Source organism: Mustela putorius, unplaced genomic scaffold, assembly GCF_011764305.1.
Source record: "Mustela putorius furo isolate JIRA1106 unplaced genomic scaffold, ASM1176430v1.1 tig00000196_pilon_pilon_pilon, whole genome shotgun sequence".
Taxonomy (NCBI): Eukaryota; Metazoa; Chordata; class Mammalia; order Carnivora; family Mustelidae; genus Mustela; species Mustela putorius.
In genome coordinates this window covers 6,115,888-6,134,607 of record NW_025421310.1, presented here as the reverse complement: position 1 = coordinate 6,134,607, position 18,720 = coordinate 6,115,888, and the positions used below count along the sequence as shown (strand labels likewise).

The 18,720-nt window shown below is 55.2% G+C and overlaps 1 protein-coding gene across 1 annotated transcript; it reads left to right on the top strand.

Annotated features, from left to right (window-relative positions):
* The first annotated feature begins 1,618 nt into the window (after positions 1–1,618).
* On the top strand, positions 1,619–18,293 carry CACNG8 (calcium voltage-gated channel auxiliary subunit gamma 8). Its single transcript, XM_045076984.1, has 4 exons — positions 1,619–1,976; positions 9,983–10,066; positions 11,153–11,293; positions 12,838–18,293. The coding sequence occupies exons 1-4, from the start codon at positions 1,799–1,801 to the stop codon at positions 13,626–13,628; spliced, it is 1,194 nt and encodes a 397-aa protein (XP_044932919.1). The 5' UTR covers positions 1,619–1,798; the 3' UTR covers positions 13,629–18,293.
* The last annotated feature ends 427 nt before the right edge of the window (positions 18,294–18,720 follow it).

The following is an 18,720-nucleotide window of genomic DNA, read 5'->3' as shown; positions in this document are numbered from 1 at the left end:
GATGAAATTTTTCTGAGGGGCACTGTCTATGGGGGGCTCCATTTACATTTGGAAAAAAGTAGGTGCTTCAGCACAGGAGAAAGAGTAAGGGGAGTTGTGGGGGGGTTCCCAAGAAGAGAAGGTAGTGGGGCTCCTGAAGGGAATTTTCCTGAGTACAGGAGATGTTGGTGGAGGAAGGGGATTCTTGGTGGTATAAGAGAAGTCAGGTTAGGGAGAAGGGGGGAGGTTCTCGTAAGTTAAAGAGAGTGGGAGCTCCAAGTGAGTTGGGGAGATCTAGACTTGGGGGTTCATCAGTGTGATGAAGATAACGGGGAACCAGAGCTCCAGTTAGGGGATTTGGAGGCAATGGGAGATGGTGGAAGGGCAGAGGAATGGGGTGGGAGGGGGGATGCTGGGCAGAGTGGGGGACTTTCCCTGGACAGCAGTGGGAGTCTGGGTCAAACATCAGGAGATTTCTGAATGGAGAGGAACTGGGGGTCTGGGGGAAGGGATTCTTGTGAGTAGCTTCTCCGTGGAGCTCATGGAGGAAATTTTTCTTAATGGAGGAGGAGAGAGTGATGGCTATGATGAGTTTGCCTAAGTTGTAGAGACAGTGGGGGCCAGATTCGGAAGACTTCTTGAAGCAAAGCAGAGGGTGGGGTATTTTGCTTGAGTCCAAGACGTAGTAGGGGATTGGGGCTGGTCCAAGGGAGACAGTGGGGACTGTGGAGTGAGTTTGAGGGGGCTGGAGACATCCTTCTAAACCAGAGGGTTCCATGTGCTGGTGGCCCATTAGAATCCCCCAGGGAAATTTTTAAAACCTAGATGCTCAGGGACCACACCCCAGACCAATGAAATTGGAATTGCCCAGGTGGGGCTCGGGTATCCTGATCTCTAAGGTCCTTCGGTGATTTCCAGCTGTGTTAGAGGTTGAGAACCCTGGTCCAGAGACATAGGGGTCTGAGTGGGGGCCGGAGGGGGCCGGAGTGGGAGTGGTGGTGACCACGTGGTTCTTCTTAGTTGTGCAAACAGTGAGGATCCGTTGGGAAGATTTTTGTTAGCTGAGGAGAGAGATTGAGAGATTTATGTTTCTTGCGGAGAGGACACAGTAGGCGAGGAGGTGAAACTTGCAGGGGACGAGGGGAGCAGGCAGAACCCTGCGAGATAAGAATGGTGATGGGGCTCTTGTAGGTTCCTTGGGAGGAGGAAGCCCGGGGGGGCCAGAGTAGGGGGGAGCGGCCTTCCGGGTGGGTAAGACGTGAGGATCAGGGGGAGGAGCAGGAGGGCGCAGGAGGGGGGTGCGCAGCGTCAGGCTCGGTGGCCGGCGGTTTCCCACCAACTCCCAGTGGGGTTTGGTGGGAAGCCTGCCCTGGGCCGAGGGAGACTTTCCAGATAAAGGGAGGCAGGGAGACCCCGAGTGGAAGGAGTTTCTTCAAGCAGGGAGACAGTGGGGGTCCGTTGTGGGGTTTGGGCAGCGGTGGGGGAGGTGCGCTCCTTCTCTACTAACCCTGTGTCCGCTCCTGCCCCCACCAGCCGGCGCCCATGGCCGCCCTCTGACCCCCTCCCGGGCCGCGCCTCCTCCTCGCCGCCCCCGCGCAGCCCGGCCAGCCCCGGGCCCCCACTTCTGCCTGCGCTGTGACCCCCCCCAGCCGCCGGCACGGCCCCGCCCCCGCTGCCCCGGTGGTGGCCCACGGCCCCCCGGCTCCCCGTGGTCAAACTGGAGTCGCTGAAGCGCTGGAACGAAGAGAGGGGCCTCTGGTGCGAGAAGGGGGTGCAGGTGCTGCTGACCACGGTGGGCGCCTTCGCAGCCTTCGGCCTCATGACCATCGCCATCAGCACCGACTACTGGCTGTACACGCGCGCCTTCATCTGTAACACCACCAACCTCACGGCCAGCGACGACGCGCCGCCCCACCGCGGGGGCAGCGGCTCCTCGGAGAAGAAGGACCCCGGCGGCCTCACCCACTCGGGGCTCTGGAGGATCTGCTGCCTGGAAGGTAGGGTGCGGGGGGCCCTGGCCTCGCGCCCCACCTCCCCTCCAGACTCCGCGGGCCGGGGACCCCCCCTCCCGCTGGCTGCTTCTGTCCCCTCTCGTGGGGTCCGGCCCCACCTCTTGCACCCTCCCACCCCGTCCCGCACACCGTCCCCTAGTGGCCCGCCTGCCGCCGGCCCCATCCCTCGCTTTGCCTCCTCCCTCCACGGTGCCCTCTGCATTCCATCTTCCTTCCCTCCCCTTCCCTTCTCTCCCGGGGACCCTCCCTTCCTCTGCTGGGCAGGCTGGCCTCCTCCGGCCCCCCTCTCGGCTGCTCTCGAGAGACACCCTACCCCCCCCCCGCCCCCCCTCCGTCCCCTCCACCCCCCTGCCCCTGCTTCCTCCTCCTGGGCTGTTTCTCCCTAAGACGTCATGGGTCATGGTCGAGCCCTCTCTGGTCAGAGCTCTTTACCCTCTCCTCCCTTCCCTCCTGTAGACTCCAGTCACGTTGGCCCTCTCCATTAGGATTTCTTCCAGCCTCCCGGCCTGGCCCTAGGCCTCCTCTGCCTCATCTTCACTCCACTCACGCCTCCTTCCACCTCTTCCTCCTCCTTGAACACCTCGCTCGGGAACCCTAAGACCACCGCCTCTCCCAGTCTCCATCTCTGCTCTGTCCTTGGGTGCTGCTCTCCCTCTTGTAGCCCTTCTCCATGCTGGGGGGCCTCTACCTCAACCTCTGCTCACCTACTCACTGCTGTCCTCTCCCAGCCCCCTGCCCCAGCCCCTCCTCCCTCCCACTCAGGGGTGTCTGCACAGCTCTGGGCCCGGGGCTGGAGGCAGGACATCTGGGTCCCAGGCCCACCATGCGTCCGCCTCCTGTGTGATCACTATCTGTTCACCTCCCTGAGCCTCACGGCTCTTATGCAAACTCCACGGTCCCAGACCTCTCCTCCAGCATCAAAAAGACCAAGGTCCCTCCACTTCTTCATCCTTCTCTGTTCCCATCCTTTCCTCCTCTCTTTTGCTGAGCACTCGCGGTGAGTGAGGAGCGCAGTTGTCTCCTTTAATCCTGTGAGGCAGGATCCTGTCGGGGATGAGGAAACCAAGGCTCAGAGAGGTTAAGCCACTTGCCCAAGGTCACCCAGCTGTGACTGGGGCAGAGCCAAGAGAACCCAGGTCTCAAGGATGGGATGTGCTGATATGCTTTGTCTGGTGTGCCAAGTGTTTAAAACTGAAACCAAAATCCGAATCAGTTGCCAACATTTAAAAATAGGGAGACTTCACATTGAAAATCTGATTTCCAGCTTCTTTTGAACTAGTGGAAGATCTGACAGCGCAGGGCCTCATTCTGCAGTGGCCACGACTGGCCGGTCCAAGCAGCCGCTGCCCCTGCAGATCAGGCATGTGGTGTGCACGTCCCCACAGTCGCCTCTGCTCCCTGTCCCCTCACATCTGTCCACTGTCTTATTATTGTACTTCCTTCCTCCTGTGGGCGTTCGAGTCCGGTCCATTCACTGGTCGGACCAAACGCCAGGCACCAGCCATGGGTGGGGGTTTGTGTCCTGAAACCCCTAGGACAGTGGACAGCATATAATAAGAATGCCATTCATCCATCCGTCCGTCCATCCATCCATCTGTCCATCCATCCATAGGACTGATATTTATTGAGTTTACACTATATGCCAGACACTGTTCTTGATTGTGGGGGTGAATGGCAGGAAAAAACAAAACATCCCAGCTTTATATGTCTTCTATTCACGAGGGAGAGACAAATGATAAGAAGATAAGTAAACAAAACCTTTAGGGTGTTAGCTGGCACTAAGCGCTAAGGAGGACAGGGGACATGTTGGAAAGTGTCAGGACATACATGTGACATTACAGGTGAGGAGATGAAGATGGGTTTCACCCATCAGGCGACCTCGGAGTGGAGGCCTAAAGGAAGGGGACATGGAGCCACGTGGCTCTCCGGAGGGAAGGTAGCCATGGCGGAGGCCCTGAGCTGGGAGCCTGGGTGTCTGGCCCCTGGTAACATGAGCAAGAGTGTGTGGTGGGAGATGCAATCCAAGAGAGAACAGGCCCCCATTTCACATGTTCTAGGTGCTGGGATGTGACTTGGCTTTCCCGTCCAGCATTCCTGACATACCTAGCGGACAGGAGGGCTCTGGACGCCCTGGGCGGAGACTGAGGGGTCAGGCAAGAGGGAGGACAGGTGGACGCTTGTCTGGGGTGTGGGTGGGTGGAGTTGGAGGAGAGGTTTGGATTCAGAGTGTGTCCCAAAACCAGAGTGGCCGTGGGGGTTGCGGCACTGTGGCAGGGTGGCTGTGGGAGGCGAGAGAGAGAAAGAGATCGGGGGTCTCCGAGGCAGCATCTCTCAAACTCAGCACTCCGGACACTTTGGCTGTGGGAACCATCCTGCACACTGTAGGGTCTCGGCAGCATCCTGGCCTCCGCCTTTTCTTCTCTGTGCCGAGAGCCGTCCCCAAGTCATGACAACCAAAGCTGTCCACTTTCTCTGTCCGGGAATAAATTCATCCCTGGTTGGGAGTCACTGCTCCCAAGGCTGTGGCCTGAGCGCCCAAGAATGGCCGGGGAGGGGTGGGAGGTGGGTGCAGAGAGGCCTCTGGGGGACGGTTCAGAGGGTACTTCATTTTCTGTCTTTAATTTCTCTGGTCTAACTTATTCTGAGGACAGCTAGCAGGAGTTCGATTTTGGATGTGTTGCATTTAGGATGCTTTTTAAGTGTTAAGACAGGGGTGGGCATAGCTCAGGGCCGCACGGTTGGTGTGTTAGGTTCTGTGGACCTGTGCCTGTCACAGCCACTCCTGAAAACATCTAAAGAGGACAGGTGAGTGAATGAGCGTGGCCGTGTGCCAGTTAAACTCCTGTGTGGACGCCGACCTCTGGATTTTGTATCTTTCTCACGTGCCACGAAACACTCTCCTTTGATATTTTTTTTTCCATTCACTTAGGAAATGTAAAACCCATTCTTTGCCAGATTTGGCAGGCTGGGTTTGGCCCACGGGTTGTGGATTGCTGACCCCTGATCTAGGTTGTGAGTGATATGCTGTATGAGGCCAGAGTTCAGGGGACCGTCTGGGCTGGCGATATAAATTGGGGGGGTCATTGCATATGGATGGATGAGGTCACCTAGATAATGCGAAGAGAGAAATATACCAAACAATTAGTTGAAGGGCTGCAGCCTGAGCTAGTCCACTATTAAAAGAGAGATGAGAGAAGCCAGCAAAAGGAGCTCAGAAAGCAAAAGCCATGGAGATTTAGGGAAAATGAGGTAAGTGGGTGTCCCAGAAGCCAAAGGAGATGTGGTAAGGAGGGTGTAAATGAAGGCCGGCTCCATTATTACTGTAATCATCACGTATTTGCCACACAGCGCTCACAGTAGCCCCATCATCCCCACCTTCTAGAAATGCAGGTGAAGGCTCAGAGAAAGTGCAATGACTTTCCCAAGGTGACACGACTCATAGGCAGTCGAGTCTGGATTTGAATCCAGGTCTGTTTTCCTTCCTAGGAGAACAAAGCAAGGCATCCGCCAGCCTCCAGCCCACGAGGGACCCGGGAATGTAGAAACCAAGCCCCCCGGACCACTGCCTCCTGAAGGCACTCGATCCCTGGGGATTTTCGGGTTCCGTCCCCATGTCCCTGTGAGTCTCCCGGACAGATGCAGTAGGTAGAGCGACTGAGACACAGACGTTGGGACAAGACTGGGATTGGGTTTACTTGCTGCCTGCTGAGCACAGCAGGGTGACCTCGGGCTCCACACTGAACCTCTCTGTGCCTCATTTCCATCCTCCAAGGATTGGGGTTTGCAACACTCCTTAACTCCCAGGGATTATGGAGGGGTTCAATGAGCTGTAAATGTAAGGTATTTAAAAGGCTAGCAGGCACAGAGTAAGGGTTAGATTGTGTCATTGATATTTTGTTGTTGTTGTTGTTGTTCTAATTATTCAGAATTCAGGTGACTATCCTGAGTACCCCCTCCCTTGGTAGCCCAGAAATCTCGGCCTTTTACCCAGCACTGCCCTTCACACAAGCTGCATATATTATTTAAAATTTTCTAGTAGCTACACTCAAACAAGGAAAAAGGAGAAGGTTCAATGAATATAATTTAATAAATAGAATTTATACACTATAATAAATCAATATAAAGGCTAATATCTTTTATTTAACCAAGCATAGCCAAAATATTATCATTTTAATATTTAGTCCATGTAAAAAATTATTGATGGAATATTATGCATTTATTTCACACTAAGTCTGAAATTTGGTACGTATTTTATGCTCACACTTCATCTCAATTGCCACATTTCAAGTGCCCAGGAGCCACCTGGGGCTGGTAACATGGGTGTGGGTGTAGCTCCCTCCTCAGGAATCAAGACCCAGACCCACAGCTCCAGTCCTTCAAGTGGGGTATCTCAAGCCCCTGTGCCCAGCACTTTGCACATCTTATTATCTCCCCAGTCCTCCCAACTGTGCGGGGGGAAGTGGTGTGAGGAGGAAGCTGATGGTCAGCAAGGGAAGTGAGTCAGCCACAAGGTCACCCAACATGTGAGGGGCAGAGCAGGCTGGAGCCCACTTCTCCATGCACCCTCACTGCAGCACAGCCCCCTCTTCACTCCCACCTACCCAGGTCTGTGCTAGGCAGGCTCAAGGGAGACCCAGGGGCACATTACTGCCATCCCTGGACAGAAAAAGCTCCTGGCTCAGCCTAGTCAGGTCAGATAATACACAGAAGCATGTTACCCAGCCGCCTGTATTCTGCACTTGATCCTGTGTTCCACTGAACCCTTAGCAAAGCCTCTGAGGTCATGGCATTGTCTTCATTTCCCAAATGAGGAAGCTGAGTCTCAGGGGCATTCAAGTCCCCAAAGCCACACAGCTGGGAAGCAGCTGTCCTGGCATGTGATTTCAGGGATTGTGCTCGACTGTCTTAAATATGCTCACCTCTGAAGCCCAGGTACAGTTAATCTCCTTCCCCTCAATTTACCATCTACACGGAACTGAGCAGTCTCCCACTCTATGCTCCGTTCTCACCTGTAAAGCAGGGACATCATTATTATCCAGTATCCCTAGGGTTTGTAATAATTCCCAAGTGCATTGCTACCTGTCGAATGCTCTAGGTGCTTGGTGTGTGCTTAGCCCCTTAGTAGGTACTGGTTGTCATTACTGCTGTCATCACTGATCTGTTGAGAGGGACTGTGTGCCCTGTGCTTTACATGCTCAACCTCATTTAATTATGATGAGTGTTTTGAGAGGTGTGCTGTGATACCACTCAAGAAAGGGGAGAACTTGAACCCCCAGTCTTACCGACCACACCATAATGAATGTGCTGATGGATGAGAGTTTGCACTTGAGGTGTATAATCAATCAATCATTCATTTTTTTTTAATTGTGGTAAAATATAACAAACCATAACATTAAATTTATCATCGTAACTTTTTAAGGGTACACTTGCATTGCTGTGCACCTGTTCTCCAGAACTCTTCTCATTCTGCAAAATGAAACTGTTCCCATTCAACAAAAACTCCCCATGCCCCCTTCCACCAGCCCCTGACACCCACCGCTCTACCTTCTGTCTCCATTAATTTGACTCCTCTAGATACCCCCTAGAAATGGAATCATACAATATTGGTATTTTTGTGACTGGCCTCCTTTCCTCAGCAGGGTGTCTTCAAAGTTCATCTGTTTCATCACATCGTTAGAATTCCCTTACTTTTGGAGGCTGAATAATACTCCGTTAAATGTATCGACCACATTCTGTTTCTCTGCTCATTTGCCAATGGAAAATAGGGTTGGCTTTGGCTGTTGTGAATAGTGCTGTTCCGGAAAATGAGGTACACGTGTTTCTCAGAGACCCTGCTTTGAATCCTCTTGAGTATATATCCAGAAGTGGAATTGTGAGGTCATATAGTAGCACTTTTAAATATAAAAATCTTTAAATTAATTTTTTAAATGGTAGCAGCTGGTACCATTTTCCATCCCCACTCACAGTGCACAAAGGTTCCAATTTCTCCACATCCCCATCCATGTTTGTTATTTTCTGCTTTGCTTTTTTAAATAGTAGCTATCCTAGTGGGTATGAGGCAGTATCTCATGGTGGTTTTGATTTGCATTTCCCTAATTAGTGATGTTGAGCATCTTTTCGTGTCCTTGGCCCATTCAATCATACTTTCATAAAAATATTTATTAAGCACTTACTAGATGTTGTTCTAGATGCTTGGAAGATAGTAGTGAATGACCCATAACTTTATATGCCAGTAGGGCAAACTGCTGTGTGTTTTAATTCTGCTTCCACCACCCATCAGCTGGGAATTGATTAATCCTTTCTGTGGCTCTGCCTCCTCATCTGGACAATGGGTAGATGGACTGATATCAACTGAGCACTTAATTATGTTCTACAAAGTGCTCAATCTCTATCTGGCTTCAATCCTCACAACAATTCCATGACGTAGGTCCTATTGTCCGCTTTTGTAGGTGAAAGGACTGAAGCAAATTGGCCTAAGTAACACCGACAAGGTCACAGAATCAGGACATGATGGAGTTGGGTTTCATTATCAAGCAGTGTGAGTCCAATTCCCAACATTTGGCCACTGTGCAACACCAATAACATTATCTATTTCATGGGACTCGTGGGAGCTCTGGATGAGTTAATCCACCTAGGAAGCACTTAGCAAATGTTACCTATTAGTGGAATTACTCACTGCCTTATATTCCTTCTCAACCCTTTCCTTTATCCCCATCACTTTCCCCATCATCTTCTGCTTACAATCTCCCCTCCTGCTCTCCCTATATTCATAATTTCATTCATTCATTCAACACCCATTTCTTGAGGCCTCCCTCCTTTGTGTCAGGCAATGCTAGGGACACACAGGAATCAGACTCCATGCCTGTCGGCCTGCAGAAACCCCCAGCTTACTGAGGAAAAGAAGCTCATAAAGCAACCCTAGACACGCCCAAAAAGGAGGGGGGAGTAGGGTACTGCAGGGAGCTGTTCTGCACTGGAGGAGGACGCTGACCCATCTTCGGTGGGAGGCGTGTGTGTACACGCTCGTGCGCACACAAGGGAAAGCTTCCTCAAGCAGGTACCCTGTGAGCTGCCCCCTTGCAGCCTAAGTTTTTCACCAGTGAAGAATGTGAACGGAATCCACAGCATGGGCAAAGGCCTGCAGGTTGGAAGGAGCCTGGAGAATCGAGGAGTCTAAATGTATTTATATTTATATTTATTTACATATCAATCTCTAGTTATGTGATAGAGATAGAATAGGAACTTTCCCCAAAGGTGAGAAGATGGGTCCCCAAAGGGTGTGAGGATGAGGATTCTGGGATGGAAGAAGGGGGTGAGACCGCATGACGTCTAGAGGCAAACCTCCTCACATGCCTCTACTTGCTCCAGCCACTCCATCTTCCAGAGGATTCCAGGTAAGAGACTGGGAATCCCTCTCCCTAGAGGCAGAACTGAAGAGACTACAACTCCCATTGTCCACTGGGGCTGCGACTTCATAGGGCCTCACGGGAAATGTAGTCCTCGCCTTCTGCGCGCTCCTTCGTTTTCCCACGCGTATTCAGACCTGTCGACAAGTTCAGAGTCGCAGAGCGCCTTGACATTGCTGAGACCGGCGCCTTCTTTCTCATAGCGGGGGAAGACAGAAGGCCAGAGAGGTTGAGTGTCCTAGCCCGGGTTACAGGACAAAAAGGTCTTTGTGGCCTTTTAGTGAGTGTTGCATGGTTTTTGCTTTTTTTTTTTTTTTTCCTTACTTTTCTTTCTTCCTTCCTTCCCCGCTCTCTCTTTTTTCTTCCTTTTTCTTTTCTTTTCTTTTCTTTTTTTAACTGCTGGGAAAACCGAGGCCAGAGAAGTTTAGTTTGTCCCAGATGCTGAAAGGCTCGGGAGCCAGGATTTCCTGTCTCCCAATAGGCCCAGAGAGAGGAGGGGTTTGGGGAAGGAAGGGGTCTTCTCTCGCCGGGGGTTCTTCCCACTCTTAAGTGTCCCCCGCCACCATCACCCCCATCCCCCTCCAGGGTTGAAAAGAGGCGTCTGCGTGAAGATCAACCATTTCCCGGAGGACACGGACTACGATCATGACAGCGCGGAGTATCTGCTCCGTACGTGGGGGTCTGAGTCAGAGTGGGTGGGTGGGGCTGCTGGGGCGGGGGCGGAACGCGGCAGGAGGGGCGGGGGAGCGCACTTAGATCGACAGGCAGGGAAGAACTTGCCGGCCAGTCCAGAACCGGAGGCTGAGATCCTCTGGACCCCAATTGGTTCAGTGATCCCTCTCCCGCCCCCTCCTCTCACCTTGGGGCGGGCTGAGGGGGGGATCCCAGGAGGTGACTGGCCGTCTTACAGCCCAAGCTCGCGTAGACACTGCTCCGTGACTGGTTGTCGGTTTCTGGGCTGGGATTGGCCGCTGCGCCCTGGCTCTGAGGCAACCTGCAGCGCGGACTGGCCACTCTCGAGAGCTGACCGGGGAAGCCGGTGGTGCGATTGGTAGCTACTCCGAGAACGCGGCAAATCCTGAATTATGATTGGCTGCGGCCTCAGCGGAGCTCAGAAATCGCAAAATCCGTTTGCTAGGGTCTGGAGGGTGGGTGGAAAGGACTGCAGAGAGAAAGACAAGACAGACAGACAGACGGACACACACACAAGCGAAGCCCGGAGGAATAGATGGATCCGGGCAGAAGGATAGGGGGTGGGGCTCAGAGGGAGGAAGGGCGTGGAACCCAGAGAGATGAAGCCCCGCCGAAAGGGGGTGGGCAAGATATTAAGAGATTTGATAAATCCAGAGAAAGGAAAGAAATACGTAGAGGAGAAGGAGAAAGATAAAAAGAGGGAGGGTCCACAGAGAAGGTCAGAGAAAAACAGAGAGGGAGAGTGATTTGGGGAAATAAAAAGGGGGGGAAAATGTGTCAGGAGAGAGAATACTAGGCCGAGAGAGAAAGAAAAGCAGGAAGAAAAAGGCGGGAGAGGAGATCGGACCGAGAAACAGAAAAATTTTAAAGAGGAGAGAGAATGAAAAAAAAAAAAAAAAAAAAAAAAAAAAACCAATGGCCAGAACACAGGCAGAGGGCGAGAATTGGAGGATTCTAGCGAGAGGCTCGGAGACTGGAGGCGCAGCGCTCGAGGGGGCCCAGAAGGCCGCAAATGACGCCCTCGCCCCCATCCTCTCTCCCCTCCTCTCCTCTCCCTCGCAGGGGTCGTGCGGGCCTCCAGCATCTTCCCCATCCTCAGTGCCATCCTGCTGCTGCTCGGGGGCGTGTGCGTGGCGGCCTCCCGGGTCTATAAATCCAAGAGGAACATCATTCTGGGCGCAGGGATCCTGTTCGTGGCAGCAGGTGAGAGGCAGAGGGAGGGGGAGGCCACCTGCGCGGGCGCACGTGTGTGTGTTTGTGTGTGTGCGCGCGTGTCTGCGCGATTGTAAAGCCACCCTGCCCCAGGCGCCTGCTGGGGCCTGGAGCCTTCCTAGGCTCTTCCTGAGCTCCATCGCCACCCGCTGGGCAAGGTAGGTGTCGCCTTTGCGCCGTCTTTGGGGGGAACAAGCCAGCACTGACAGGTGTCTAGCGCGTAATTGGGGATGCTGGGAGCTCAGGTTCCGAAGCCCGCGGTCCAGCAGACGGAAGGGGCGGGTCTAAGGAGAAGGGTGGGGCCTTGAGACAACTGGGGTCTTGAGGATCGAGGGGCGGGGCTGGCATCCCGAGGACTGAGCGCGAGAGGGAGAAAGGGAATTGGCAGCAGATGGAGGGGGGAACCTGTTTTAGGGGGCGGGGCCTCGTGAAACCCGGTTGATCCAAGAAGAGCTTGCCCTCGCACGCTATCTAGACCAACTTCGAGTGAGGTTTCCCCACACTTCCCTCCCCCCGCACCCCTGGCTTCCCTTCTTTTCTACGTCAAATGAGTAGTGCTGGGAAATGCTAGGGGACAGAATCCAGAGAAGGGGGAGGATTTAGCATTAAGAGAAGGGGGTGCTTTGGGGATGGGTCAAGATCTGCTTTTGGGCCAGAGGACTCAAAGGCGGGGTACGGGCGGAGAAGCCATGTCTGGACCCGCAGGGGGCGGGGTTTGATAAGTTGGAGGCGGGGCCTAGGGTAGCAAGGGGGGCCCCGATTCAGTAAGGGCGAATTTTAGACCAGCACGGGGAGGGCCTAGACTAGATAACCAGTCTGGATTGATACCATGAAAGTAAGAGTTTAGATCAGCCGGGTACTGAGCCTAGAGAATCAGAGCGGAATTACCACATTAACAGTTTAAACGAGTTTAGGGCTCGGGAGAAAACCTAGGTTTATAACATGAAAGATTGAGTTAGACTATTCAGGGTAGGGCCTGGAAAGCCAGGCCGGGATTACGTCATCACGGGCAGGGTTTAGATAAGACCAAACCGAGCCTGGACCCGCTGGGGCCAGGGCTAGCTGGGACTGGGGGTTTTGACCCTCTAAGGCTGGGGTCTAGATCAACTGAGAAGGAGTTTAGACCGACCGTGACAAGGTCTGGGCCAGCCAGGGCCTGGACCAGCTGGGGCATGGTCCCCAGCTAGCCAAGGAAGAGTTAGAACACCTGGGACCGCGCAGAGATCATTTGGGGCCGGGCTTACGCCCTTCGGAAGTGGAGATTAGACCAGCGTGGGCTGGGGCCTGGGCCAGCTCGGCAGGAATTAAAGCACCTGAGACGGGACAGGGCTCCTTTGGGGCAGGAACTAGACCACCGGTGGGTGGAGCTTAGACCACCGCGGGGCGGGTTGTGGATCAGCTCGGGAGGAGTTAGACACCTGGGACGAGACTGTGCGGACGGTCGCGGCTGGGCCGCGGGGCGGGGCGGGGCGGGAGCGGGGGCGGGGCGGGGCCAAGGTGGCCTCCAGGCTCCCGTCTGACCGTCCCCTGCCCAGGCCTGAGCAACATCATCGGCGTGATCGTGTACATCTCGGCCAACGCGGGCGAGCCGGGCCCGAAGCGGGACGAGGAGAAGAAGAACCACTACTCGTACGGCTGGTCCTTCTACTTCGGCGGGCTGTCGTTCATCCTGGCCGAGGTGATCGGCGTGCTGGCCGTCAACATCTACATCGAGCGCAGCCGCGAGGCGCACTGCCAGTCTCGCTCGGACCTGCTCAAGGCCGGCGGGGGCGCGGGCGGCAGTGGCGGGAGCGGCCCCTCGGCCATCCTCCGTCTGCCCAGTTACCGCTTCCGCTACCGCCGCCGCTCCCGCTCTAGCTCCCGCTCCAGCGAGCCGTCGCCGTCGCGGGATGCGTCTCCCGGCGGCGCCGGGGGCCCGGGCTTCGCCTCCACGGACATCTCCATGTACACGCTCAGCCGCGACCCGTCCAAGGGCAGCGTGGCCGCGGGGCTGGCGGGGGCCGGCGGCGGCGGCGGTGGCGGCGGCGGCGGTGGCGGTGGTGGTGGCGGCGCCGGCGGCGGCGGGGCGTACAGCGGCGCGGGCGCAGGCGCGGGCGGCGGCGGGGCGGGCGCCGAGCGGGACCGCGGGGGCGCGCCCGGCTTCCTCACGCTGCACAACGCCTTCCCCAAGGAGGCGGGCGGCGGCGTCACGGTCACGGTCACAGGGCCGCCCGCCGCGCCCGCCCCGCCCGCGCCCGCGCCCGCCGCGCCAGCCCCCGGGACCCTGGCCAAGGAGGCCGCCGCCTCCAACACCAACACGCTCAACAGGAAAACCACGCCGGTGTAGGGGCGCGCGCCGGGGGGCGCCGAGGGGGCGTGTCTGGGGCGCGTGCGCGGGCGCGCGTGCAACGAGGCTGCCGTGGGGGCGGGGGCGCCCCTCCCTCCCCGCGAGCGCGCTGGAGACTGCTTGGCCTTCCCCCGCGCCCCGCGCTCGGATCGGGGACCCCCACCGGGTGGAGGCCGTTGGGAGGGGGCGTCGTGTTTTATTTTTTGGGGGGGATGGGGGGTGGGGGGAGGGCCGTGGAGTTTTTTTGCAGTTTTGAGATGTTTTCTTTTTAATGTTTTGCTGTGTGCATGTGGGGGCGGGGCGGGGGGGAGGGAGGGACTCCCAGCCCAGCCCAACTCCTGGAGAGGGGCCCATAACACACGAATATATAGTTATCCTACAAACTATATATATGCCCTATGTGAAGAGGCAGAAAGGTAAAGAGAAGGCTTGCAGAAAGGCAAGGTAACAAGGAATGGACGTGCTCATTCATTCACTTTTTCATTCATTATTCCACAAGGGTTTATTGAGTGCCTCTTATGCACCAGGAAGGTCCTGGGGAGGGAACATAATGGCCACAGAGGGTGACTCGTTCATTCGTTATCTGAAATCCATTGGTATACTTAAGCATTAGGCATTGGGGTAGCCGCTGAGCCTACAGAAGGAAGACAGCATTCCCCAATGTCCTCATAGAGTTTGCATCTTGTGCAAGAGAGACATTCATCAAAGAACTGTATATACAAAGAGTAAGTTATGGTTAGAACCCAGGAGAAATCTGAAATGCTTTGACTTGCTCTGTTAGGGAGATGTAACCCAATTTAAAAGTTAGGAATATTTTAGCTGACATTGAAAGGATGACAAGACACCAGCCGGGTGAAGCTGGGGAAGTGTCTCAGCCAGGTAGCAGCATATGCAAAGGCCCTGGGGCAGGAAGAGCTTCCAGGGAGGGCCTAAGTGTAGCAAGCCAGGTGCAGATGGGACAAGACAAAGCTGGAGAGGTAGACACAGCTTGACTGCCCAGGGACTTGTAGGTTAGGTCAGAAGTTTGGATTTCATTCTGAGGGCAGCAGGGAGCCATGGAATGGCTTTAAACAGGAGCACAATGTGAATAGGGCACAAAAGGGAGGCCAGAAATCAAAGAGGAGAGTGAGAGGCAGAGGCAGGCTGAAATTCAGCATCAAACACAGGCCCTGGTCCTTGAAACTCCCATTCCTGGGAGGAAGCAGATAATCACAAAATCCTAGAGCACAGCAAGGCATCTGGTGTACAGGAGAAGCCCTGTCTCTGTGGGACTTAGACATTTGTGTCTCATTCATGCATTAATTCAGCCATTCACTCATTGACATTTCTGTGCCTCTGCTAACATACCAGGTAGTGTGTGTTGGGATCAGGGTCCCCCAAGATGAAACAGACCGTTCCCTTGCTCCCGAGGTGGAGTCGTCAAAAACTGTATTGTGGGCAGGGTGATTGGTGCTGTGACAGGGACTATGATGGACACTTGAATGGAGAACACAGTGACTGAGCTCCAGCAGTCAGCTGTACTCTGGGAAACTTCCCGAAGAACCTAATCCCAGCTGAAGTTTAAGAAGGATGCATAGGAACCTTTCAAGTGACAAAGGGGGCGACCCAGGCATGGGCCAGGGGGAGAGACATGGCACTCTGTATTTGGGACAGGGTTCAAAGTTCTGGGACATCGCAGGCCTGGGTAGGGTCAGAGGTCAGGTCAGAGAAGGAGCTAGAGGCCAGAGCTGAAAGGTGCTGGAGTGCCAGGTGAAGGAGTTTGGGCTTTATTCTGAGGGCAGTGAGGAGAAACGGGAGTTTTGAGCAGCAGAAGTCCAGGACTGGATTGTGTGTTAGAAGGAGCCACTTGGGAAAGTGGTGAAAGAGGCTGATGCTCTGGGATAGGGGAGAAGAGGGCCACAGGTGAGCTGAGCAAGGGCTGTGGGGGTGGAGGGGATGGATTCAAAGGCCACCGGGGATGTAGAAGGTACGTTGCTTCATGGATGTTCCTTCATTTGCTCAGTAAATATTTCCTCTGTGCCAGGCCCTGAGCCTGACCATACTGGGGGATGGAGATGCTTCAGACACTGCCCAGCCCTCTAGGGCTCCCAGTCTGGTGGGAAGAAAGCCTGGGACATGGAGGGGGAGGAAGCAGTCATTGGTGGTGCCAGGGGCTTCAGCAGCCTCTGTTCTGATGACAGGAGGCAGCCAAGGGAGGGATGGGATCAGACTGGGTGTTGGGAGTTCCCCTTGGGGGCCCTATGGGTGGACTAGAAACAGGGAGAACCTGGAGGGCAGGGAACCAGGGAGGAATTCCCTGGGAGCAGTTTTAGGGAGAGTGGGTAGAAAATATGGGGGAAGGACTACAGGACAGAGTGTACAGAAGCTCAATGGAGAGACAGAACACGGAGAGGCAGAGTCCAGAGAGACAAGATGGGTGGGAGAGGGGATTCCTTGGTGGAGGAGGGGGTAGAACTGGTTGGGGGGGGGCATGGATTCTAGAGTCCAAAGGCCAAATATAGAGCAAGAAAGAGGTGAAGGATGGGGGAGATGAAGAGGAGTGGAGAGGATGAAGAGCGGGGTTGAGGGAGGGGATGTAAGAGTCCCAGAGCCAGGGAAAGTTGAAGACCCTGAGGGTGAGCAGATGTGGAGAGAGAGGGGAGCAGAGGTGCACATGTCAGAGCATGGATGTCTCAGAGGTACACAAAACTAAACAGAGACAGAGAGGTGGAACCATAGAGACGGATCCAGAGATCTGCCCCAAAGCAAGCGTGGAGACAGGATAGGAATGACCCACTTTTGTTTGTGTTCAGGATTAGAATGCAAGAAGTATTTATCAAGTGCCAAACTGTTCTGGACCCAGGCTAGGCCTACGGAATGTGGTGGGCAGACGGTCAAGGTCCTGCCCTCTGGGATCCTCGGGAGAGACCAACGATAAACACCGTGGTTACCAAGAGGTGAATTAACACTATCCAGGGTGTGGTGACAGTGATGGGACACGGGACTTCAGGCCTCACTGCAGTGGTGACATTTGAACAGATATGGGACTTGTCACATGGAAAGAGGACAGGACAAGCATTCAGGCCACCCAAGGTGGCACGGGAGGTTTGGGAGGAGACCTTGTGGCAGGCCGATTAACAGGGGTGAACACAGTAGGGCAAGGTCAGGGCATAGGCTAGGTGCCCATCCTGTAGTCCTGGGAAGAAATTTGCATTTTAGGAAGCCTGAGTGACAGAAAGAGGAATTATTAATCGGACTTGCACAGCACCGAGCTGTGGTGTGTTGCTTGGAAAGGGGTCCTGGAACAAGGAATCAGGATTTGGGTGGGAGGGACCAGGCGTCCTTCTTTGGACATGTCAAGTTACAGATGCCTGCCTGAAACCCAATTCAGGGTATCGGGTAACCCGCTGGATATGTGAGCTTCAGGGAGAAGCCATGGCTGGTGATATAAGTTTTGGAAAGGTCAGCATACAGGAGACATTGAAGCCACGGGGCTGCCCTGAGTGGGGGAGGGGGTGCCTAGAGGGAGAATGCCGACAGAGAGGTGACCCTGGCTAGAGGCTCAGGGTCATCTGTGTGGGGGAGAAGAGGATGTAGCAAACGAAGCCCTGGGGGAGGAGGTGACCATGGGCTAGACAGTGGCCAGTGGGACTGAGAACTGCAGAGAAAGCCCAGAAGCCAGAGGATGGCGAGGTCTGGCCTGGTAAGAGGTCATTTCAGTGCAATGGTTGAGACCAGAAGAAGGGAAAGGGGCAAGCCACTTTTTAGCATGAAAATTACAAGGGCTTTCATACCAAAGGAAGTTCATACTTTTTGGGAAAAGACAGCAAGGGGAGGCAGGAGAGAACTGTGCACTCCCACGTGGTTTAGCGGGGGTGAGATGCAGACCAGGGGATTGCGGGGGGGTGGGGGGGTGGGGGGGGTAGGCAACCCGGGCCAGGAGGGGAAGATGGAGTCAGGACATAGGCACTGTGCTGCCCGGGCAGGGTGTGCTCCGAATGCTCCGGCTCCCCTCTGGGTCCTGCCGGGCTTGAGAAAGGAGAGAACAGGTGTAACTCATTTAAGGAGTCCCAGGCCTTCCAGGAGCCTGGCCGGCAATCTCCCAGCTGCTGGTTGAGAGACAGGGAGCAAGGCTGGTTAGAACATAGAGGGAGGTGCGTCCCGACGGGGCCCCTTCCCCTCTCTTGGGAGGACCTGTCTGTGTGTCACATCTCATTTCATCCACCAGTCCATCCTTTTAAGTCACCCAATTTACATCTCCCAAGGCCTCCTGTGTGTCCAGTCCTGGGCTGGGCGGTGTTGAGGACAAAGATGAGTCTCTCCTGTACCCTTCCCTGCCCTAGGCTGGTGGGAGAGCTGGAGACACACACACACACACAGTCACATTCCAGGCAACTCATGCTCCAATGCAAGCCACACAGGGCGCTGAACGTGTCCACAGCAGGGCGGACGGACAGGGCCAGGGTGCACCCTGGAGCGGCCAACCATGGATGAACAGAAGAGGTGGTGGAAGGTGGGTCCCACCTGGCCCATCTGCACAAGGGCTGAGGGAGGGGGAAGGGGTGAAGATGAGGCCCTGCTGCCATTCCACATGGCCATCCCTGTCCCTGCCCCCAGGGGAGCTGAAACTGCATGGAAGGTCCCCTGGGGGCCCCCTGTCTAATAAACTCAATGATGAGGACTGTGGTTCTGGTTCCAGGGCCCCTGACACCCAGCCTCTCCCTGAGGCCTGCCCCTTTCACCCCTGGGGAGCTGAAGACGCGAGCACCATCAAGAGTTCTTGCATCCATCAAGACCCAGGAGTCTGAGTCCCAGTCTTCCGTCCCAGGGCTTCCGGCTCTCAGCCCCCTCCTCCCTCAGACCCAGGAGTCCAGGCCCCTAGCCTACCCCCTCAGACACAGGAGTCCAGCCCCCTAGCCCCCTCCGCCCTCAGACCGGGGAATCCAAGCCTCCAGTCCTCTCCACCCTCGGACCAGGAGTCCAGCCCCAGCCCCAGCCCCAGCCCCTCCTCCTCCCTCAGACCCAGGAGTCAGGGGCCCCAGTCACTCCTCCCCCAGACCTAGCAATTCAGGCTCCCAGCCAGGCCTGCTCCGGACCCCAAATCCAGGTTCCC

Coding starts and splice junctions, on each gene's coding strand:
- CACNG8 (XM_045076984.1), top strand. CDS start 1,799: ATGACCATCGCCATCAGCACCGACTACTGGCTGTACACGCGCGCCTTC. Junction 10,067..11,152: donor CAGCGCGGAGTATCTGCTCC/GTACGTGGGGGT, acceptor TCTCCCTCGCAG/GGGTCGTGCGGGCCTCCAGC. Junction 11,294..12,837: donor GATCCTGTTCGTGGCAGCAG/GTGAGAGGCAGA, acceptor TCCCCTGCCCAG/GCCTGAGCAACATCATCGGC.